The sequence below is a fragment of the Pongo abelii genome, chromosome 14 (assembly GCF_028885655.2).
Source record: "Pongo abelii isolate AG06213 chromosome 14, NHGRI_mPonAbe1-v2.0_pri, whole genome shotgun sequence".
In the NCBI taxonomy this organism is placed as follows: Eukaryota; Metazoa; Chordata; class Mammalia; order Primates; family Hominidae; genus Pongo; species Pongo abelii.
The window spans coordinates 105,542,853-105,566,917 of NC_071999.2; the positions used below are offsets into that span (position 1 = coordinate 105,542,853).

General features: G+C 41.9%; 1 protein-coding gene across 2 annotated transcripts in view; it reads left to right on the top strand.

Moving 5' to 3' along the window:
- UBAC2 (UBA domain containing 2) overlaps window positions 1–24,065 on the top strand; it is a 185,085-nt gene that overhangs the window by 155,259 nt on the left and 5,761 nt on the right. Inside the window, exon 8 of one of the 2 annotated variants that reach the window (XM_002824384.6) lies at window positions 11,193–11,315. The exons of the other annotated variant lie outside the window; for it this stretch is intronic. Within the exon in view, the coding sequence (XP_002824430.3) occupies window positions 11,193–11,315 (123 nt within the window). The remainder of the gene's footprint in view (window positions 1–11,192; window positions 11,316–24,065) is intronic. 2 annotated transcript variants of the gene reach the window in all.

Below are 24,065 nucleotides of genomic sequence, written 5' to 3' on the forward strand. Positions count from 1 at the left end.
ACAAAGGAAAAGTGAAACCGAGAGCTGCAAAACTAGCCTGGGACTTTGTTCAAGCGATCATCTCCTTTACCTCTAGTTTATTATTTTTTCCAATACCTACTGAGACTACCGCTAAGCAGCACAGAAAGATACAATACACTGTTTTTATAGCACGACACAAAGGTCACGGGTGGCACTTCACATGATAGGGTTAGATTCAGTCTTCTGAGTTTTCTAAGGTTCATATTTTTAAGACTTTACCAAGGAACCAAGGCTTTCAAATATGCAGCATGGTTTCTTCTGGGCCTCGCGTTGGCCCATCTCTTATCCAAGCGGTCAATGTGTTGCCAGTTTGTGTGTGTGGTGCTGGTGGTGGGCTTTGTTTGGTTTTTCCCCGGTTTTGCCACAAAGCTTTTGCTGAGGACAGCAGCCTCCGTGGTGTCTTTTCTCTCTGTATTGTGCTCACTTTTGTAGTCATGCACCACATGACAATATGTTTTGGTCAACGACAGATCGCATGTATGACAGTGGTCGCATAAGATTATGATGCCATATTTTTGCTATGTCTTTTCTATGTTGAGATACACAACTACCATTGTGTTACAGCTGCCTCCGGTATTCAGCACAGTGACTTGCTGTACAGGTTTGTAGCCTGGTCGCCATAGGCTATACCAAGCAGCCTTGGTGTGTAGTAGGCGATCCCATCTAGGTTTCTGTAAGTACACAGCAACAAAGTCACCCAACAGCACATTTCTCAGAATGAAGCCCTGTTGTTAAGTGACACGTGACTGCAGTTCTAAGTCTAACAAGATGCCTCTCGTCCAGTCCTGAAGTGCTTCTTGTTTAGTTTTTAATGTACGTTTGTTTTGTTATCTCAGCCAAACTCTTTTCAGGGCCATAGGAAATTAGTCATTTCTCTGTGTCACAGCCTCCTTATCTGGCCCCAGGAGAGCGCACTACGCATAGAAGGCAAATGAGTGAAACTAAGTGTAAGCATATTCATACTTACACCAAAAGCTGCAGCTTCCACAGAGCACAGGGAATTGCAAATAACTGTCTTCTATGAGGAGCTACCATTTGTGGTTTCACCACAGTTTCCCAGCATTGCTTCTTTGTAACTCCTGGTTCTTGTATTAGAAGAGGGTGTTTTGTCCATGAAGAATGTAGGTATCAAGCATGTCCTTTGGGAGCCTCCTTGTTTTAACCCCTCTCACCCCTTCCACCCCACCTTCATTAGTAACCTACCACCTGGGTCTTCATATCCCAACTAACTACAGTCTTGGCTAAGAAAACCCCATACACCTTAACTCAGCAATGTGCCTCACTATGTCTTTGTCCATTCAGTTATCCATGTTGCATATGCCAGGTCATACAGGAGGCCAGGTCTACAAACAGGACAAGATGGAGAATCACAGCCCCCATGGAGCAGGCTGTTGTGAGATTCAGGCCGGTTAGCCTGCAAGTGAAATGGGATGTGCTGAGAGCTGTCCTGGGGAAGGGACGGTGAGGCGTGAGAGCACGCAGAGGAGTACGGGGTGGTGAGAGCAGGCTCCCCAGCAGGAGTAGAGAATGTGAGGGCGGGGTGGTGAGAAAGTGACTCCAGTGGCAGACAGGAGTCTGGTAAGCCCAGGTAAGAAATTTCCATCGGATTCTGAAAGCAACAGGGGTGCATTGAGTAGCATCAAAGGGGAGGATGTCTGTAGTCATCCGAAAAGGCCCTTAATATACTCTCCCTTTCTTTTCTAACTATGTATCTATGTGGCTGGATTTGCTTCATGTACTTCAAAAGCCAGAGTAACATAGAACAGAATCGAATGCAGAAGCAGATGGGAGAATCCAGCAACCTTCTAGTAAGTCAGACATTAAAGAGATTTGCAAAAATGAAAAACAGTGCCACTCTTCTCAGTAATTCTGTTTGGGAAAACATGGTTATTTTTTATTTCAAAAATCTATATTTATGTTAGCAAGTAATAGGCTTGTGATCGTTAATGAGTTATTAAATATTTTTAAGTTAATAAAAGGGCAATGAGGAGCCAGCGAAGGGTTTCTAAGTAGGGGAGGTGCTTGATGAGATTTGTATCTTAGGAACGAACTCTGGAGCCACCCCGGCCATGGACTGTGGTCTCACACGGGGCAGTGAGAGTGAGGGTGGAGACAGTGGTGGGAGGAGTTCCAGTGGACAGAGCCTGGAGATCTGGTTTATGCAGTGGATGGATGTGGATGTCACGCCCCAAGACAGGGGACACAGCAAGAGATACGGGGTTGGAGATGTTTTTGTTTGGGACTTGTTCTATCTTAGGTGTCTCCTTAACATTTAGATGAAAGTGTGTCCAGGAGACAGTGGGTTACATGGCTGTGAGACACAGTGTTTGGGTTGGAGGTTCGAGTTTGGGAGTCTCTACCCCGTGAAGCCCTAGGAATGGATGGACACCCAGAACACAGAAGAAGGAGAGAAACACTCCCCACATGGAACCTTCAAGAACACCCGTGTCTGAAGGACAGGAGTGGGAGGAGGAGAATCTGAGGACACAGAGAAGGCATAGCCAGAGGGCTAGAAAGAAAGCGGGATGCCGCAAAGCCCGGGGAAGAGAACGTCGAGGAAGAGTGGTCAGTAAGACCTGGTGCTGCCAGAGGGCAGGTCAGAGAGCGCTCAGGAGGATCCACTGGATCTAACAAAGGGTGCTTTGATAACCTGGAAGAAAAAGGAAAAATTGTTTCATTATTAAAATACAAGACTATGAGCTTCTAAAATGCAGAGAGGTTGTCTTAATTCACTTTCTACTTTTGTTGCTGAAAATATCACCAGGTACATTAGTAGATGTGATGATTTTGTGTTTTTACATTAACTCATTCAAGTAAAACGATCTAGTCTTTTTCTGCCCTTGATCTCCGTGGTAGGTCATCCCCTTTGTCAGAGGCTCCTGTTAAATCAACCTGTTTCCTAAATGTGTAGGTATTTCCTTATGGCCTGGGGTAAAGCTTCCCAGCCACTGTGCCATGGTCATAGATGGGCAGAGATACTGGTCCCCTCCCCACTTGGAGGCAACTGGAAAGGGCTTGAAGCCACTGGGCCAGCTGTAAACAGTTTTGGCTTTTCCTGTGGGCCATGCAAATCTGTCTTTTTCTGTGTGTGCCATGAGGTGGAAAACATTTGAAAGCTTTGGTCCATAGCACACTGAGTAAGTCCTTGTGTGGGCCCTGCCTCGCCTCCTATGTGCCCAATCACAGCACCCCTAAACAGTCACATCGCCCTTCGCTGCCTGCCCCATGATCTCCCCCAGAACCTTCCCTGCATGGTGGCCTGCAGGGGGCCACCGATTGTAGACTGGAGGTGCCCCTGCTGCATGCTTCACACTTCAAAACCTGGCATGCTGATAAAGGCTCTCTGAGCACCAGAGACTGAGAAGAAAGGGTGCATTTGTTTCCAATGGCCAACAGTCTTAAAATAAGATGAAGATGCTTTTGGAAGTCATTTTGGCTTTTCTAAAAAATCACATTCATAATGCCCCCTCTGTAATTGTTCTCCATTTTACTCTTTTATGGGGCACCAACTTGTATGAGGAGTCAGCTCAGGCTGCACTGAGCTGAGAGTGGTACTGGCCACCTGGGAAATATGTTCAGGTCTTCCATCCATTGCAGCCCTCCAGGATCCTATAGTCTAGTTGGGAAGATGAGAAACAATACTGTATAAAGTATAAGGCCAAGTAGTAAGGAGGAGAATAATCATAGCTAAGCTGCAATAAGCTTATAGATGGCTTTACATTCTATTTTAAATGTTTCACATGAATTAACTCTTTTGATTCTCATACTCTCCATGTGAGGTGGGTGCAGTTATTATTACCACTTTACAGGTGAGAAAACCAAGGGTCATGGAAGTGTTTGAAAATGCACCTAAGGTGTTACAATAAGAGGCAGAGCTGGGATTTGAGCCCAGTTATTCTGGCTCTAGGGACTGTTCTTAACTCAGCTTCCTCTACCTTTGTGTTCCTCTGCTGTTACTCCTTAGCATTGCTTTGCTCCTTGGAGGCGGTATAAACCCACTTAGGCCCCTTTCTTTGAACACCTTGGGGAAAATGCCTTGCTTGCTCTCTTCTCCATCGTTGAAATCATTCTCTTTTAATACTCAGCCCCAGCCCCATCCTCTTGGAAGTCTTACCCCTGTGCTTTGGCCACAGTGGGTTGATGTCCACTCTGAGCTTTTCTAGTCCTTTTAATTTAGGCCTCACAGCTCCCATCTTAATTATATGTCATCTTGCATTGTTCTGGCTTTTCCATTTCTGGGTATCTTGCCTTCCCCCGAGGAGATGGTGCGCTCCTCGGGAGCAAGGACAAGACCGCGTGCCTGGCTCACACTCTCCTGTGGATGCTCGAGTGCCCGAGGTCAGCCACCCGTGAGCTCTTCTGGCTTCTCTAATGTAGACACTGCCTGACCATCCCATCCAGAATCCTTTCAATGCCTGTAGAACATGGATTTCTGTTCCATGGAACTTCTGTTTAATAAAATGTCAGAAACTTTTACTGCTCCTCAGTTGGGAAACCATCATGTATGTATGTATAAATATATATTTATTCATTCATACATGTATATGTACACAAGAATTTTTACTTCATTTGAAATCTTCTTACAAACTAATAATAAGTATTTCATAAAACGCCTGTTCAAACTGCAAGCTGTTTCCTTCTTCATTTTTAAAATATGTGGTTATTGCTTTTGAAGAAGACAAAGTAAAGGAAACATTTCCTGTTTATAGAGGCTCATATTTAACCCTATGTAAAGAGCAGATTCATGTCAAAACATCCTAGAACCTAGAGCTGTAACTTTCTGCTTTTTAAGCACTTTTCTACTATCACAGGAGTAGAGGGATTGGGGTTTTGTTTGCTTTGCCTACTCTTTGATTCTCTCACTCTCTTGTAAGAAATGAAATGGAACTCAAAGCCCATTCCCCTTCCACTGTCCTGGAGTGGGTATGTTGTGTGCCTTTGCATGTTTTTGTATCTTTACTACATACGTACTTATCAGGGTTTCTCAACCTAGACACCATTGACATTTTGATCCAAACCATTCTTTGTTATAGGGGCTGCCCTGTACATTGTAGGATGTTTAGCAACATCCCTGACCTCTACCTACTAAATGCCAACAGCACCACCATCCTGTCCCCCCTCCCCTCCTTCACTTAACAACCAAAACTGTGAGCAGACATTGCCAAATATCTCCTGGGTTGGGCGTAGGAGAACAGAGTCACCATTATCATATATCCATCTAAAAAAGTTAAAATAGACCAGATGCAATGGTGCACATCTATAGTCTCAGCTACTTAGGAGGCCGAGATGGAAGATTGCTTGGGTTCAGGAGTTCAGGACTGCAGTGCACCATGATTGTGCCTGTGAATAGCCACTGCTCTCCAGTCTGGACAATGTAGCAAGACCCTCATCCCCAAAAAAAAGTTAAAATAGTATATACTCTTGTTCTGAGTATTTTTTAATTTATGTAAATAGCATTACATTTTATTTATATTATTTACATAAACTACATACAATTTATGTAAATGGTATATGTATATATTTTATATGCATATTCTTGTACAACTTTATTTGTTCATTAAACATTGTATATTTGAGATTTACCCATGTAAATCTAGTTCATTTATTCTAGCTGCTTTTATAATGGTCTTTTATATAATAGAACCACTTATTAATTTATTTCCCTCCTTAGGAACAACTGAATTTTTTCCATTTTCTTACTTAATATTATAACCAGTGCTTCACAGAAGATCCTCATACATGACCCCTTCAGCATTCACAGCTCCCTAAAGGTGAAGTTGCCAGGTCATAGACTAGAATAGTTTCACTAGATCTTGACATGTTGCTCTCCAAAAGGGTTGTGTCAGTTTATACTCTCACCAGCAACTTATCAGAGTTCCCATTTCTTTCACATCATTCCCACACTCAGTATTGTTGGGCTGTGTATTTTTGCGAGTCTTGTGGGTATAAAGCAACTTGTTTTCATTTGCCTTTCCCTAACACTAGTGAGATTGAATATCTTTTCATATGTTTCTTGACTTGGGATTTCCCCTTCTGTAAATGGACTATTCATATACATTATCTGCTTTTCTCTTGAGTCACTTATTTTTTTCTCATTGATTTATGTGTTGTCTTATAAGTTCATAAGTGTCATTGATTTATTAAGTCTCATTGATTTGTAACTTTTGAATTTTGAGCATATAGCAGTTATATGTTGTAAACATTTTCTCTCAATCTGTAGTTTGTCTTATTTAATTCAGTAACAATTGAACTTTTAATACAAAACTTCTTACAGGTAAAGTAATTTTTAACCACTTTTTTCATTGTGATTTATGCTTCGTATTTCTGTTTTAGATATCCTTTCCTATCCTAATGACATGAAAATAATATCCTATTTCTTCAAAAAAATTTTCACAGTTTGGCTTTCCACATTTAAATCTTTAATCTTAGTTTTTATTTTTGTGGGTGGTGTGAAGTAAAGGTCTAGTTTTATCTTTTCCCTATCTATAAGTTGTCCCAGGACTGTATTCAGTACAGACTCATAACCAAGTGCCCACGTTTACTGTTGATTCCTAGACTCTGTCTTCTGTTTGGACTTTTTGCCTAACTTGCACTAATACCACATGAGTTTAATTACTGCAGTCTAATACTAAGTCCTAATAACTGGTAGAGAAATCCTTTCTTATACTTCTTCAAAATAGTCATGCCTGGTTTTGAGCTTTAACTTCAAGTAGCCTAGTCCCACCAAAATATACACATGTGCATACTTTTGAATTTTGAGTATATAGCAGTTAGGGAATAGGAATAATAATAGGAATCTGACTCCACATGACAGATAACACAAAATAGCAGAAACTTAACCAAGGTAGTTTATTTCTGTCTTGTATAGAAGTCCAGCAGTGGGCAGCTCAGGCCGGTGGGGCAGCGTCCTGAAGGTGTCAGCCCCTGGCTCTTTGCTGCTGCTGTATCCTCAGCACAGGGCTTCCACCTGATCCTCTAAGAAGGGCGAGCCCCTGCCTCTGAGGATCTTCCTGGTCGGCCCATATTCCCTTTCTGCTGCCATACCATTGTCAGAACCTAGTCAACGTGGCGGGATACTGAGAAGGGTAGCAAGTCACACATATATACACACCCAAGAAAACCAAAACTGTTTTTTCCAAAGGGGGAAAATGGATATTGGAAGTGAACCAGCAGTCTGCTAGACTGGAGTTGGCAGTGTCTGGATAGATTATAGGATTACATGTTACCAGGCTCAATTCAGGAACATGCTGAATCTTTCCACTTACTTAGAGATCTTGTAGATCTTTTGTTTGATTTTATTCTTAACTACCTTATAATTTTATTGCTATTTATAAATAGTAATTTTTTGTACTTACATTCTCTAAATGATTTCAATAGAGGGAATGTTACTTTTTAATCATACTCTCTTGTTCTCATGCTTTGAGAGACATTTGTAAACACTCTTGGATTTTCTAGGTAGACAGTCATCATTTGAATAATGAGTTTTGTTTCTCTTTTTCTATCTTTATGTGAGATTTTTGTTTGGGTTTGGTTTTTGTTCTCATTATGCTGTGACTTGTGCTGAATGCAAGAATTGGTAATAGGCATTTTTGTCTTTTCATGAATGGCTACTGAATTTTGTCAAATTGTTTTCGTACCTATTGAGATGAGCGTTTGATTTTTCTCCTTCAAACTGTTAATGTGTGGATTATGTTGCTAGTTTTTCTAAGATTTTTGAGATAAATCCTAATATAGTACATCATAGTAGATAAGAGAATTATTTTTTAAACGTTGTTGGATTGAATTTGCTGATATTTTATTTAGGATTATTATATCTACCCAAGAAAAATTAACTATATATTGTATAATTTTTCTTGCTCATAATGTCCTGGTCTAGTTTTGGAAACAATGTTATGCTAGTCTCAAAAAATTAGGTGGGAAACTCTCCTTCCTTTTCTGTACTCTAGAGCAGTTTATATAGGATAAGGAGTCATTAAAGATTTCATACACTTCACCTGTAGGTTTTTGGTGGGTAGATTTTTAAGTACTGTTTCAATTACGTTAAAGTATGACATATATCCAGAAAATTACGTGCTATATAATAATAATCATACAAATGTACTTTTTGTGTTTATTTTGTTCAACATCATTTGAGAGATTCAGCCGTATTGTTGCATGTCATTATAGTTCATTGATTCAAACTGCTTTATTAGATTACAGTATGTGAATACGCCATAACTTACCCATTCTATAGTTGAAGGGCATTTGGATAGTTCCCATCTTTGACTGTTATAAATAATGCTGCTGAGAACATTCTAGTCCATGTCTTTTGATGAACATGTGTTGAATTTCTTTTATTCAGGAGTGGAATTGCTGAGTCTCACATATGGCTCAGCTTAAGTAGATGGTCCTGAACAATTTTCAAAGATAATTACCAATGTCTGTTTTCTCTAGAATAAGTTTTAATAAGTTATGCTTTTCTAGAAAGTTGTCTTTCGTCAAAGTTATTGGTATGAATAAAGTATTCATGTGATTTTTTTTAAATCTGCCATTATATCCCTTGTATTATTCTTAATCCTGTTTATTTGTGCTCCTTCCTTTGTCTTTTCATCCAGCTTGGCAGGTTTGCCTATTTTATTTGACGTTGTAACAGCCAGCAGTAGGTTTTAGTGACTCCTTCTGTTTCTTTGTTTTCCATTTTACTGGCATTTGCTCTCAACTTTCTACTTTCTTCTTTCTCATTTTTTTAGATTATTGTTACTTTCTCTAACTTCTTAAATTGGGTATACTTAACCCTTTAATTTTCAGTTTTCTTTTTTTAATTTAAGCTTGATATTTTAAAATTACATCAACCGCTTTATTACATCCCATAAACTTTGATAGGTAGGTAATAGTTTTATTCATTCTTAGATATCTTCTAATTTCCATTATGAGGATTTTTTTGGTTTCCAAATGTGTGAGGTTTTTTGTTTTAGTTATTATTTTGATATTGATTTCTAGTTTAATTGCATTGTGGTGAGAATATAATCTGTGTAATGTTTATGATTTGGTATTTGTGAATATTTCATATAGGATCTAGTACACAATTACTTTGTAAATACTTTAAATGTAATGGAAAAGAATGTATATTCTCTAAATATTAAATGCAAGGTATATATGTCCATTCAGAAATAAACTTGTTATTTTTTATATTATTATTTTTTGTCTGGTTGATCTATCAGTTACTGAGTTATATGCTGAAAATTAAATATATGTCTGGATGCTTCCACTTCTCTTGTAATTCTATTAATTTTTGCTTTCTGTGTTTTGATGCCTTTGTGTTACATATAATATATGATATTCACGTATTCTATTGATTTTATCCCTAATACTGCCTTTTTTTGCCTTCGAGGTCTATTTATTTGGCATGAATGTAGCAACAACAGCTTTCTTTGATTAGTATTTCTCTGATTTTTTTCCATCTCTTTACATCAACTTGTGTACGTCTTTGTATTTTAGATTTACCTTTTGTGGAGAGGAGGTGAGAGGTGAGAGTGGCTTCTGTTTCCCTAATTTTTTTTCACATCTGTTTTTTCTCATAATACCTTATTCTTTTCTTTAAGGTCCTCCTGTGACGTCCTAGTCTTTTTAAAGTGTGTAATCATTTTCAGATCCTCCTATATTCAGGTCCTTGGGGACCCAGTCCTCCTGTGTGTCTTGTGTGCCGACTTGCTCATTGTGTGTGATTTCCTTGTGGATTTTGTAGTTTTGAATTCTCAGTTTTTCCCCACTGGAGCTTTAACTATAAATCCCATGTAACCCCAAGGCAAGAGAATATCTCTCCAGAGTAATTTTACATTTGCTTTTGCTTGGCTCCTTCGATATCTCCATCCCAAAACCAATCTTTATGTAACTTTTTTGGTGGGTTCTGAGACCATGAATGTAACAACATATGTGTAGTATAACTTGAACCCCAAATTTGCCTGTGGTTCTTAATTCTCAGGCAGGACCAAGATTCCTGCTGTCTCCGGGGGAAGACAGGCTTTTTAGTTTGATTTTTTTTCATCCCTTTCGCTGAGGGTGCTGCCATTTGAAGATTGTATCTTTAGGCAGATAATTGAGCTCAAAATTGCTGCCTCTTTCAGACCCAAGGCCGCATCTTCCGAACTCAAACAGTGATAAAACCCAAGTGGTCCTGGGTGAGCAGAGCCTGTGCTCCCCCGTCTCCCGGGCTGCTCACAGTTTGCGGCTCTGCTTCCCACGCCCACTTGTTCCTGAGGCCTTGCGACTCCACTTACTTCTTTCATATTTAGCTATGTATAGAAATATTTATCTATTAATAGCATTTTTAGGTGTTTGTAGTAGGAAGATTTTCAGATCTTAGTCTATAATTTTGTCAGGAGCTAGAAGACTTCTAGAAATAGACATTTAAATTAATAAATTCAAAGATTGCCATATAGCTAGAAACATGGATTTTTTTAAAGCAGCATGTGATGCATTTTTCTTCCCATGGTGGATTCTTTTTTGTTGGTGACATAGACTAAGCAAGGAACGGCATTGCTGTCGGTCTTCAGGATCCATGGAGCCACCCTCAGAAAGATGGTTACTGATCCTCACTTCTCACCTTTTCGCTGTTTGTCAGATTTCCCTTCATACTCTCTAGTGTGTTGCTGAGGTTTTATCACAGCCTGCAGTCTTCCTCCACTATGCGCGCTCAGGATTTACTTCAGTCATAAGAAGAAGAAAGGTAGAGCGGGGGAGCATTTTAAGGGCCGTGATGGAAACACCAGATTTCTGGCTGCCCTCAGTGACTTAGCCTCTTCTCCATGTCTTTCTTCCTATCACACCCTGCAAAGCCCTGAGCTCCTAAGAGTTAACTGGAGTTGGGACAGTCAGTGGCGTCACAGTCAGGCTGAAATTAGGAGTGTCTGTACAGTGTCTTTCATTGCCTTCCAGAGCCACAGTGCACAAACGGCTTTTGCACTGCCTATTACTGTCTTTTCTCCTGAGCACTTACTGCAGGCTGCCAATTTTGTGCTATTGACCGAAGGGTGTTGTGATACTTTTGGATTTGAATTGCTTGCATAGAGCAGATCAGTATGACACTTCATTCCCAGTCCATAGATGTAACTGCATTGAGAGAAAGCTCTTCCAAGCATTATGATGGTTCTGCTCTTTCTGTGTCTGATAACTGTGTGTTGATCTCTTTTTAGGGAGGAATGATCAATTGGAATCGTCTTTTTCCTCCTTTACGTCAGCGACAAAACATAAACTATCAGGGCGGTCGGCAGTCTGAGCCAGCAGCGCCCCCTCCTCTAGAAGTTTCTGAGGAACAGGTAATTAATCAGTAATACCTGGTACTCATTCTAAATCCATGTTTCAGAGTTGAAGCAGCTTTAATCAACAGGACTCAAAAGTAATCAAGCGTGTAAATACAAAGATGGTGACAGCAGTCCATCTGCCACCATGATAGAGACTTTGGGCCTTTTTTGGCTACTGTGGTTCTTACGAGTTTAAGAAAGGCATTATTGGTTAGGGGGCGGCAGGTGGGAATGCATTATGGTAGCTTGTTTTAGGTGCTCTTACACTTCATATATACAAGAAACTAATGAGATTGGTTCTCTGTAAAGGATCAGGGACAAGGAGGTGGGAGGATGGGGAGGGAGTGTGCCTTTGGCATGGTTTCACTTTTGTATGGTTTTGAGTCATGTTAATGTTTTATGTATTCAACAAGCAAACCAAAAGGACAGGGACAAATGTAAAACTGAAAAGAAACGAACAAATGATCTAACTGCATTTCAAATGAATAACATAATCACGGACTGAAGGGGGGAAAATGGATTTCAGTAATGTTTGAACCTGATATACCCCTCAGTCTAATGAAGAAACAAAAAGAACTGCAAACAAACCTTAAACATTTCTTCAAGGTTTAGTTTTCATAAGGGTATGAGTATAGCAATTCTAAAATTATGCTGTGTGTATTATAGATTTGAGCAAATAAGGAACTAGGTTGATTTTATTGTGGAAGAAGGAAAATAAACATATAAAGCAGGGGAAGGCAAGGGAGAACCCTGTGGGGTTGGAAAGGAATTATCACTATCATTGTAAACTCATGAGAGTGGTGTGTGTGTGTGCGTGTGCGTGTGTGTGTACACATACCCTCACTCTGACCAAGAGGGCTCAGAAGCAGTGGCCTCCTGGTAGCAGTGGGCTCACCCACTGCCCAGATCTGGTTTCTAAACACTCCTCCCCACTAAAAGGAACCAGGCCTCTTTAGGGGAAACGGTGGATTCCAGGCCCAGGGTAGGGAACGTACAGGATAGCCCTGGATCATCATGTGCCAGGAAAGTAAGGAAGTGATCAGTCACTGCTGGGGTGTGTCAGAAGGACACTGGAGCCAGCTGCGGGATCCCGCTGGCCACATCTAGGGCATAGGCTTTGGGGATCAAAATAAATAAAGGATAGTAAGAATACATGCATTATAATAGTAGATAAATATTTATATAAATACATACACTGGAGGGAAGGAATGTCAAGTAATAAATATACAAAGAATGATAGTATTGGAAAATCACAAATTTGCAAGCATTGTAATAAAAATCCATTCAGGGAAAAATTATCAATATATGAAGACTAGGCTATATATAGATGGTCCCTGACCTATAATGGTCGAACTTTAACAATTTTTCAGTTTTACAGTGGTGCAAAAGTGATACATACTCAGTAGAAGCCATACATCAAATTTTGAGTTTTGCTCTTTTCCCAGGCCAGCGATACATGGTACGAGACTCTTCTGCGATGCTGGGCAGCGACTGTGAACCGTTCTGTCTTTCACTTGCAGCACGATACTCGATAATTACATGAGATAGTCAATACTCTAGATTTGTGAGAGATGATTTTGCCCAACTGTAGGGTAATGTTGAAGTGTTCTGAGCATGTTTAAGGTAGGCTAGATTAAGTTGTGATATTCAGTAGGTTAAGTGTACCAAATGCATTTCGACTTATGATATTTTCAACTTACAGTGGATTTATTGGGACTTAACTCCATCGTAGGTTGAGGAGCACTTGTACTCTCAAAGTATCCCTCCACAAGTTACTTACTAATTATAAAGGAAAACTGTAATTCTACAGAAGAGAAAGTGGACACCACCTTAACCAAGTTATCAAAATGAACATCACCAATTATGGAACAAAGAATTATTATGTTCATATCCTGAAAAGGACATATCAGTTATGTGTTACAATCAACATGCATAACTTTGATCGTAAAGGAAAATAAGATAATATTCTATAAAATACCTGGTCTATGTTCTTCAAAAATACGATGTTCCAGATTAAAGGAGACTTGGGAGTCATGATGCCCAAATGGAAAATGTGATCCTGGACTGGATTTTGTACGGGAGAAAAAATGTCTGATGAAAGGCCATTTTAGGATCAATTGATGAAATTGGACTATGGATTGGATATTGGTATTATATGAATTTTACATTTCCAGGACTTGGTACATACAGACCGTGGTTAGGAAAGAAAATATTCTTGTTCTTAGAAAATACACACTGAAGTATGAAGGAAAAAAGCACCATGATGTGTGCAACCTGCTCTGAAATGGCTTAGGAATAATATCTGTGCATGTCAGTACATAGTGTGTGATTGTGTGTATGTGTGACAGAGAGAGAAAGCAGCTATGGCAAAATAACAATTGGTGAATCTGGTTAAGGAGGAATCAAGGGTTCCAGGTACTATTCTAGAAACTTTTCTAAGTTTGAAATTATTTCAAACTACAACCTTTTAAAAATCTGTAAAAGAAAGTTAAGAGTGTTGCCATCATAATACTTTGAAGTTTCCCTCTGCCTGTTGTTTTTCCCTTTCAGCACACAAAACAAATTGAGATCAGCATTTCACAGCTGACCACACCGTCCAGGCCATCGCCTCCCCATTCCCTGTCCCCAGAGTGAACAAATGCCAGGCACCTGCCTCTGTGGCAAAACTTTGTCCTCACTTTTCCCAAAACTCAAAAGGAGCCCCTGGGCAGGGATCTCATAGCCACCCGTGGGTTAGGCTGTGACAGGTGTTTTCGAGAGAAACCACTGTCATGTGCCCATTGACTTGATCCAGCCCCTCCCGCTTGCCGCTTCTCCACTCAGACTGATGGTTTCAGCAGGTCTTCAGGAGTAACAGGTGGAGTATGGAGCCACAGTTTTCCTCTTCTACCTCCACTAGAGAATTTCTAGACAAAGGTTATCCCCATGGATAAGAAAAGCCCAATAACCTGCCATGTGTAAAATCTTTCTATAACATGTTTAAAAAATAAGATACTGCTGTCAAATTCAGCTGAAAAGAAATATCAGAATTCCGTTATGTTACTGTTTACTTGATACGGCAGTGAGTCACTTTCCTCATGGGGCAGCCGTTAAGACGAGGTATTTAAAGGTGATATATTTCTCAGTTTGGGCACTTCAGGAAAACAAAAGTGTCAAAAAGGGAGTGAAAGGAGTATGTGTGTGATTGAAGTCTTCAGGGTTGTTTTTTTTTTTTTGTTTAATGAGTCATTTTTCCTTGATCATCCCAGAATGACAACAGCGAGGTTACTTGTTGTCAACATCAGTTTAAAACAGCACTTAATTTCTTCCTCGCTCTGTGTTATGAGAAGTTGTAAAAACATGAGGGGTTGTTTTTAACATACGCTTTCTTATACATTGATTTTCTAAATCTTGTTTTAGGTGTTTCTTGATTATCCTGCAAATAGCTGTTATAAACCATTTGCCTTAAAGACGCAAGGTTCTTACTGGCATTATTCATTCTGCAGGCTCTTGGTGTTTCTTGCAGTGGGTACTATAGAGATTATAAAAGATAAAAAAGATACTGTTCTTGCCCTCAAGATGCCTACAAAAAAGTTTATAAATTTATCTCATATAATCTCTTGGCCAGTTTGTTTAACCACTGTCTAAAATACTTGTTAATAACATGTTAAGATAGCTTGAATTAACAAAAGCTTTTTTTGCTTACTTTTTCAATTAAATGTTTGTATTTTCTTCATTTAAATATTAGAGTCATGTAATTTTAATGCATTAAGAAACTTAGTAATTTTTTAAGCCAAGAAAAATAGAAATTATTGAGTTTTTTCTGCTGTAAACAAATTCTTTAGGAATTTAGTGAGAGTTCAAGAAAACTTGGTAGACATGAAATGTATGCCATGTACTTTGAAAGCAGAATATTCTAAGAAGAATGCATCCTTTAATAAATCCAATAATAGTTTGATAGCCATAGAAATCTTTTGCTACCTTTTCTACTTTTGCTATTTTTGCTGTTATTAAGATTCAAGATTTTTAGTTCTTCAGAATCCACTCCCGTTTTTTGGTGAGTAAACCCACGGCACCTCTGCCAATTCATCACCCCTCAGAGATGCCACCCCAGCCCCATTTAAGAATATCCCAAGAAGGAGGCTGCTGTGCAGGCAGGCGGTGCGAGGCTGGAGAGTGCCAAGCCACACAGTGCGCCCTGTGCTGCCTGGCCTGCCAGCTAGACGGTTGGGATGGCAACAGCGATCCCCGGAAACCACAGGGTGAGATGTCTGCTCATGCCTTCCCTGTGCAGACGTACGGGGAGGAGGATCAGAAGAAAACCCCACAAGTTCCTATCAATTTCACAGAACTTTCCAAGTGCTCTTAGAGTTGAAAGATAATGTCTGGGGAAAGAGAAGTCTAAATCTGATGAAAGGACAAAGGTGGATAAAGTAGGCTGTGGGGGGAAAATGAAGGATTATGGACCAGCTAAGGGAGGCAAGGAAAAGGCCCCTAATGCCCCCCAAAGACCGCTGCCTGTTCTGTTCAGGATCCCCAGCATCAAATTCATAGACCCTGGGATTGCTTTTGGAGATGCGTAGACAAGCTTGGTGAGCTGTGGAATCAGTGATGGTGAGAAGCAGCCTTAGGACACCAAGGTGGGGAAGCTGCTGGAGAAGGACAGGCGGTGTCACCAGCTCTGAGTCTAAAGGGAAAATGGGTGGCAAGAAGGTCCTGCCAGGTTTACCCAGAGAAAGGTAGACAAGAAAGAAGAGGAGGAAGAAGAAGATAAATAAAAACTGTTAGTCAACAACAACAGCAAAAATGCCAAACCAAAGGCCACTTGATAAAACTCTTTTGAGTAATCAAATATGCTCAAATATCTGCTATCTTGGAAATAAGTATATCCAGGCCGGGCGCGGTGGGTCACGCCTGTAATCCCAGCACTTTGGGAGGCTGAGGTGGGCGGATCACGAGGTCAGGAGATCGAGACCATTCTGGCTAACATGGTGAAACCCTGTCCCAACTAAAAAATAAAAAAATAAAAATTAGCCGGGCATGGTGATGGGCGCCTGTAGTCCCAGCTACTCGGGAGGCTGAGACAGAATGGCGTGAACCCGAGAGGCAGAGCTTGCAGTGAGCTGAGATCGCGCCACTGCACTCCAGCATGGGTGACAGAGCAAGACTCTGTCTCAAAATAATAATAATAAGTATATCCATTTTCCATCTCTCTCGTTTTTATTGTTTTTTTTTTTTAAAGTATCTTTATACTACTACGACCCATACTCAGAATTAACAAATGATTAAATTTTTCTCGTATTTGCTTCTGATTTTTTTAAAACCCAAGGGGGAAAAACTCATCAAGTGTATCTCTTCTGAACCCTCCCAAAGCTTAGAAAATGACTGTTAGGTAAAATCAGACAAGAAAGTTAAATAAGACTAGACCAAAGCTGGGACTTAACAAAAGGAAGATGAGCAAATTTCAGCTTCGTCTCTCCAATTCATGTCTTTCCTTCCTTTAGCCGACAGTGACCAGCTGTCTGCTCTGCACCAGGGCTAAGCGCTGTGCTGAATTCTGAAAACACTAAGATAGATAAGGTGGAATGTCCTGCCCTGAGGAGCTGTGAGCCCAGGGCAGGGAAACAGGTGGACAAAGAGCATGTGGAAGTGTTCAGGTGCTGCTGAGGCCGAGAAAGGCCGTCAGGGCAGTGGTGTTGCAGACGAGAGGCCTGAGGACAAGTACATGGAAGGTGGGGAGCCACGGATAGGTGGGCTGGAGTAGAGAGGACTGGAGGGCTGGGGCACTGCTTGGGATTCTAGAAGCTGGACAGGAAGGAGGCCAGACAGGCTCCCCAAGGGTCTGATGTGTGGCATGTGGTTATACTCTAGACACCAAGGAACCATGCGGGATCTCACACAAGAAACACCATCATTGGGTTTCCCAAGAGGATGGACTGGACACAGAGGAGGGGGCAGGTTATAACCTTATAATTTTCTCTATCCAGGCCCAGGAAACATGATGCAATTGCCCAGACAAGAGATGTTACCATTTGGTGCAGTAATATTAATAATACATTTATAATGCATGTCAAACGACAGAATTACAGCAAATTTAGTGACAGATCTATTTGGCTTTTATTTGCAACTTACGAATTAGTGCAGCCTCCATTCTACAAAACAGAATGTGAGCTCCCGCCAGGCAGTACTGGAACAGTGTGTTTTGTAAGAAGGAAACAGCAATAGAAAAATAACTGATAGGTTAACATTGAGTTACTTCAGGTTGCTTTTTTTTTAAGGGTTAAAGCAGAGGGGAGTTCCTTATTATGCTGACTTGTGTAGTCTGGGATCTCCTATTTTTAGAAAAAGCAGGTCGTCTTGTTTTGGGATCTATCTGCTTCCTTAAAGTTTCAATTTGATTGTGTGGCATTTAGCATGAGTGACTCCATTTAGTTTGGTCTTCTGGTTTGTTGGAGCCCAAAACAATGGCGTCCCATAATTTTGGTCAATTCACGTGACACGTCGTGTGGATTCTGTTTATGTCTCTGAGATATCCATTAGCCCAAGTAGAGAGAATGGCTTTAAACCCACAAGGTGCTTTCACTCTTAGCTGATAAATAGCAAAATGCATTTAGTATTAGAGAATCTAAATCTTAATGAGGCTGTCTCCTCTCTTCTCATCTCAGGAATCCTTACCACTGTCTCCAGAAAACCCACCTAAACTCCTAAAATGCTCACCTTCTGAAAGCAGGGCTCTAATATTTATTGGTTTTGCGGCACACCTCGTGCTTCTGCTCTGAGTAGCCAAGCATGGCAGCACATTGGGTATTGGGTTAGCCTCCCATGGCGTCTGGTCTCCCTGTGGACAGCGAGCTCCCTGAGGGCTGGGGCCAGGTCTGCCTTGTTTCCTACCCTATGAAAAGCCTGATACACACAGGTGCCCCAGCATCGGTCGGAGAGGGGTTGAACACAAAGGTGTGGCCAGTAAACTTCCCTTTCACAACTCTTGTTTTCACATAAAAAATGTGCTAGAGAGTGGTATTATGCCAGGTTTTTCCATTGCTTGCTCTAGTAGATTGGAAATATGTTTTCTATACAAGATCCCAAAGTTAGATGTGTTACAATGAAATACTAGATGGTACTCAAATAGTAACCAACTTTTGTGGGGTGTCTCATTCTGCTGGGTGCTCTGAGAGATGTACACAGAGGAGCTCAGCCAGCCTTAACTAAAGACCTGCTCCATACAAGACCCTGACGAGGCTCTAGACACACTTGGTCTCAGAGCAGCCCAGAGCCCTGGCAGGGGTATGTAATAACCAGAAACCTGAGTTCAGCCAAGAGATGTGAAAGGAGGGGGGATCTGCAGGTCTCCCAAGGGAGAGAGTGGTCAGACGGGGAGAGGGGGGTGGGGGCTGCACTGCCTTGCAAGGGTCTCGGCCATGCGTCAGCATGGGGGTGGGCAGCTGGTGCCAACAGGTAACCGGTGCCAGTTGCTATGACAGCAGTGGGCGAGGCAGGCCCAGCACATCTGGGCTCCCCCAACAGGGTGTGCATGCTACCCTGCACCCAGTGTGAGCACAGGATCAGGTGGGGGCCGTCTTCAGGTGGGCATCGCTTTCTGCAAGCGTCAGAATATGGGAAGTAAAACCCCCCAAAAAAAAAATTTGTTTTTGACGTGCTTAGCTAAAAGGGAAGTTAAAGAAAACCACACTCTAGTTTGAATAAACCAAAAGGAGTCTTTCACTGAGGGGAGTTGCTAGAAATCTCATTGGAATGAATGTCCTATTTTACTTATGTCAAAGAGGAGTTGAATTGCAAGTAAAATACCAAAGTGGGATTTCGTTTATTTTCTTTTCTCTTTTCCTTTTTCCCTTTTTTTTTTTTTTTTTTTTTTTTTTTTTTTTTTTTTGAGACATGGTCTTGCTCTGTATCCCAAGCTGGAGTGCAGTGGTGCTATCATGGCTCACCGCAACCTCAACCTCTTGGGTTCAAGCCATCCTCCCAACTCCACCTCCTGAGTAGCTGGAACTACAGGCACATGCCACCACGCCCAGCTAATTTTTTTTTTTTTTTTTTTTTTTTTTTTGTAGAGACAAGGGTCGCCCAGGCTGGCATTTTCTTAAATGAGAATTATCTTGAGGTAGTAGGGACACACATCCCAATCATAGATGTTTAAAAATAAAAAATAAGGAAAGAGAAACTGGTACAGATTTATTTCCATCTCTAGGGTGTTTTCCTCATTCAGTGGGTTCTCTGAAAAGCACGTTATAGGGGAATGTATTCCATCTTGCTCTCCTTTGGGACATTGTCAGGTGACAGTGACAGTGCTCTTGTGGCAATGCCTATTGCTGTCATGCTCCCCTGCCTTGGTCAGCCAGCCATGTGGAAGTGTCACACCAGGGCTGGTGGAGGGCTGCTGACGCCTGTGGTTCAGGAGCTCGTGACGAAAGGCAGTTGATGGAGTCACGCCATGCTCCACTGGGGCACCCTGGACACCTCCAAGAGGGTCTTCATCCCTGTGGGGGCTCTGGTGGGGCACCCTGGACACCTCCAGAGTGGGTCTTCATCCCCGTGAGGGCGGAGCTGGAGTTTGCCATTGCCGCAGCACCAGCCGCACCTTGGTGTCCTCTGAGTGGCCTTATCTCTGCTCCTCACCTCTGGAAGTCAGGTTTTCTGTTAAGGAAAGCAGGCTCTGGATGTTACATTTGGGGAGCGTTAGTGTCTAGAAATAAGAAATAAGTAGATGTGGAAGACAGGAAAGCATAGCACAATGGAGGTGAACCCAACTAGAGCTGGCTTCTCAATGAAGTTAGAGGAAGGCATCATTTCGATTTGGGGGCTAGAAACCAAGCTGCACTCTAATCTGATATTTTGTGGTGAGGATTTTTAGACAGAAACTTCTTATGATGCCTGAGCAGGAGAAAGGTACTGACTGTGCTCTGAGATGGAGAGGGAATGTTGGAAGAACGCCTTTTTAGAAAATTTCTTTGAGACATTTTTAAAATTTTCCAGACCAATGAATGACCGCAAGCCCATCAAGCCAACGCTGACGAAGTTGCAGCATGCAGCGCCACGCCTCGCCTCGCCATTGCCTCCACCCACACCAGAACATATGTCTGTCCTAGCACAGTCTTTTTCAGAGTCTCAGTGTCCTACCAGCATTCTCATTTTGCCCTCCACATGTTTATTGGTCACTTTTGATCTTCATGTTCAGCCTTCTCTAACAGGTGCTGGGCACCGGGTGTGTCAGGCTCTGTGTTGGGGGGAAGCAAGCCAGGCCTGGTGCCAGCCCTCAGGGAGCTCACTGTCTATGAGGGAGACCAGATCCATGCAAGGCCGTAACCCAGTACCCAACTCATGCAAGTACCTAGTGCCAGTCCTTAGAGCAGAGGAGACCGTCTTTAAACATTTGTTCCTCTACTTTAACAACTTGACATCGGGAGATTTTACATTGAAACTTTCTCTTCCTGTGGATGTTAGATCGGATCAGGTGCTCATGGTGAGTTCTGATGCTTCTCATCCCAGTAGCTGGACTACAAAGACAGGAAGCAGCCTGCAGAGAAAATGAAGTAGTCCAGGGTTTCAGTGTGAGTTAATGTGTGTTGTGGCTAAAATACGGTGCTTTTGATAGGGAGAGAGGTGGGCTGACCATCTATAAATATCATTATTTATATAGTCATCAGAGTTGTGTATTTGCTAAACTTTATAAATACATAAAGTGTATTTTACAACAACACAGGCTTTTTGTTAGAATGTTATGCTCACCATTTAAAAAGATTGCTCCTGTCTTTCTGACTTCTTTAGGGCCCACCACACACGTGGCCCTGCTGCCCTCCATAGGAGAATAGTGGTCCTGAGAGGTCATGTTTATTGAGCGCTGGTCATGTTTATTGAGTGCTTGTCATGTGCCCGTCTCTGTTCTGGGCTTCTCATATGCATTCCTCTCATCTCCCAAACTGCAAGGAAACAGCCAGAGCCTGGTCCCCTGCATGTGGTCACACGAGGCCAACTCCAGAGCTCGGGTCTCCCTGCCGCCCTGCGCTGAAGTCAGACCTAAGACAGCATGCAGCCTCCCCTGCATTTTTATTTCACGGAAGCATGAACCTGGTTTTCTGTCCCTACAAGTTGAATATCCCTTATCCAAAATGCATGCTGCTCTAGTCCAGTAAGCCCATCACACATTTTCTCTGCGTCGTCTGTAGACACTTTTTCTGCAGTGTTAACGTCATCTCCATCATCACTGTTGTCACAGTCACCCTGACTCAGAACCATCTCAGCTATTTCACCGTGGGTCAATTAATGAACAGCTGGAGCCCCCTTATCGATGTTAAAAACTTCAATATCTGGCTGGGCTCAGTGGCTTACGCCTGTAATTCCAGCAAGTTGGGAGGCCGAGGTGGGCAGATCACTTGAGGTCAGGAGTTTGAGACCAGCCTGGCCAACATAGTGAAACCCCATCTCTACTAAAAACACAAAAATTAGCCAGGCATGGTGGCACATGCCTGTCGTCTCAGCTACTTGGGAGGCTGAGGCAGGAGAATGGCTTGAACCCAGGAGGTGGAGGTTGCAGTGAGCCAAGATCACGCCGCTGCACTCCAACCTGGGTGACCGAGCAAGACTCTGTCTCAGAAATAAAATAAAAAATAAAAACTTCAATATCCACTTCTTCCGGCTTACTGACAGACTCTGAAGGTATATTTTTTTTACCTGTTAGGAGGTCAGGCATCATTTTATCCTCACTTGACATGTGGAATCCTTCAAAGTCACCACCTTGTTCGTCATCATCACTGAACATAGCACAGGCCAGAGCTTGTGCCAGGCTTGCATAGCTGTGTTTTCAGTCACTGTGTTCCATGCATTGGCAACAGCATGTGTGGCATCCTTCACACTAAACACCTGTTGAAAATCTTCCGTACCCATTCATTTGCTGCTAGCATGTTGTTCAAGAAGGTACTTTTATATTTATCCTTCATTGATCTAAGAATACCTTGGCCACATGGCTGAATTAATGAAGTCACATTTGGGGAAAAGTACATTGCATAAACATTATTTTTGATGAGCATTTCAGCTGGAGGATGAACATAAAAGTTCTCAAGGTATAACAAAATATTTCAGTCATCATCCAGCCCAGCTTCCCTGCAGTGAGCACAAGCCGCAGGTCCGAAATGTTTGTGAGACCAATCAGAAAAGATATCCCTAGTTAAACATACCTTTTTGTTAGCATACTAATGGTCTGGTAAGAAATTCACTCCTTGAAAACAGCAAGGACACAAACTTTTGCCTGTCATGCAAGTTTACGCTTATGCATGCCTGCTGCATTAGCACATCCCAGCAAAGTTGTTCTGCCCTTGATGTCCTCAGTTCCGGGAGGGGCTGTCTCATTAGCTGTAGTTGTGTCTTTCTGGAGCAATAAAACCAAAACAGTGATGTTCCATGAGCATTATAGACTTGTTCTGGCATCAGATTTTTGTCAGCAGTGACCTCAGCAAACTCACCAATGAATATCTTTGCTGCTTCATGATGCTTTATCACCACATTAAAAAATTTGGTTTCATGTTTTTTCTTAAATTTCTGCAGCCAACATGTTGAATATTCGTAGTTCCCTTTCATTTTCAGTTCATCCTGATAGATCCTTGCTTGTTTCCTGACCCACATAGCATTAAGTGGCAGGTGTTCACTGCAACACCAAGGGATCCATCCTCGGTACATGATCAGGATCTTCATTTATAGCTTTATGCAGTGTTTCTCTATTTTTCATTAATTTCTGTTTATCACTTTTAGCACAGAATTTCAACAGTTTATCCTTCTGTTTCTTCAGATCCTATATGGTGGTCACTCCAACACCGTACTCTCCTGTAAGACGTTTCACACTTATACTGCTCTCCACTTTCTCCAACAGCTTGACTTTCTGTGCTATAGATAAACATAAATCTTTTTCTTATCACTGTTACCCAGAAGGGTATCTGCAGGCCTTTTAGATATTTTAACAACATTTTTATAACACAGAGCAGAAAGTAAGCAAAAAAAACACAGTGAGTGATGCATGTGGGTTTTGGCCCCATGCAGGGCATTGTGGGGAACCTGCCCACTGGCATGTGCTTGCGTAGGGGAATGGCGGCATGTGCAGAAAAGGCACGTCACAGCTGAAGGAGGGTGAGAGGCTCTCTTTTCCCTTGGAGACACCGAATAAACTACATGTTGTGGCCTGCATTTTGACTGCAGCCCATCACATGAGGTCAGGTGTGGAACTTTCCATTTGTACTGCCATGTTGATACTCAAAAAGTTTCAAATTCTGGAGCATTTTCGATTTTGAATTTTCAGATTAGGAATGCTTAACCTGTGTTTTGCTTACCTGACTGCACATCTGCACAGGCCTCAATTTCGTCTTTCTGTAATTTGAGCACAGGAGTTGATGCTTCACATGCCAAATAAGCTTTCCCAGGAGAGACCGTAATGAGATGTGTGGGAATTGGGTGTGCTGGGCTTCTCTGAGCAGATGAATAATGAGAGCCCCAGCAATAATTGTTAGTGTCCACCAAAGAGCCCTACAGACAACTGTTCTCTGTGCTGCTAGTTTTTGTTCCAGTTCTTACTGTCTATATGGTGAAGCACTGAAACTACATAGAGAAAGGACAGCAGGGGCCACTTGGCTAACTTGCAGGGCTGTGAGCACTGCACCGCACCCCTCCACTGGGGAGTACTGGGTAAGCACCCATCGGAACACCTGTCCCCTGACCCTTCTCGTCCTTGCTGGCTGGTTGTCGTCGCATACCCAAGCCCAAGCATGCAGTTTCAGTTTGCCATGG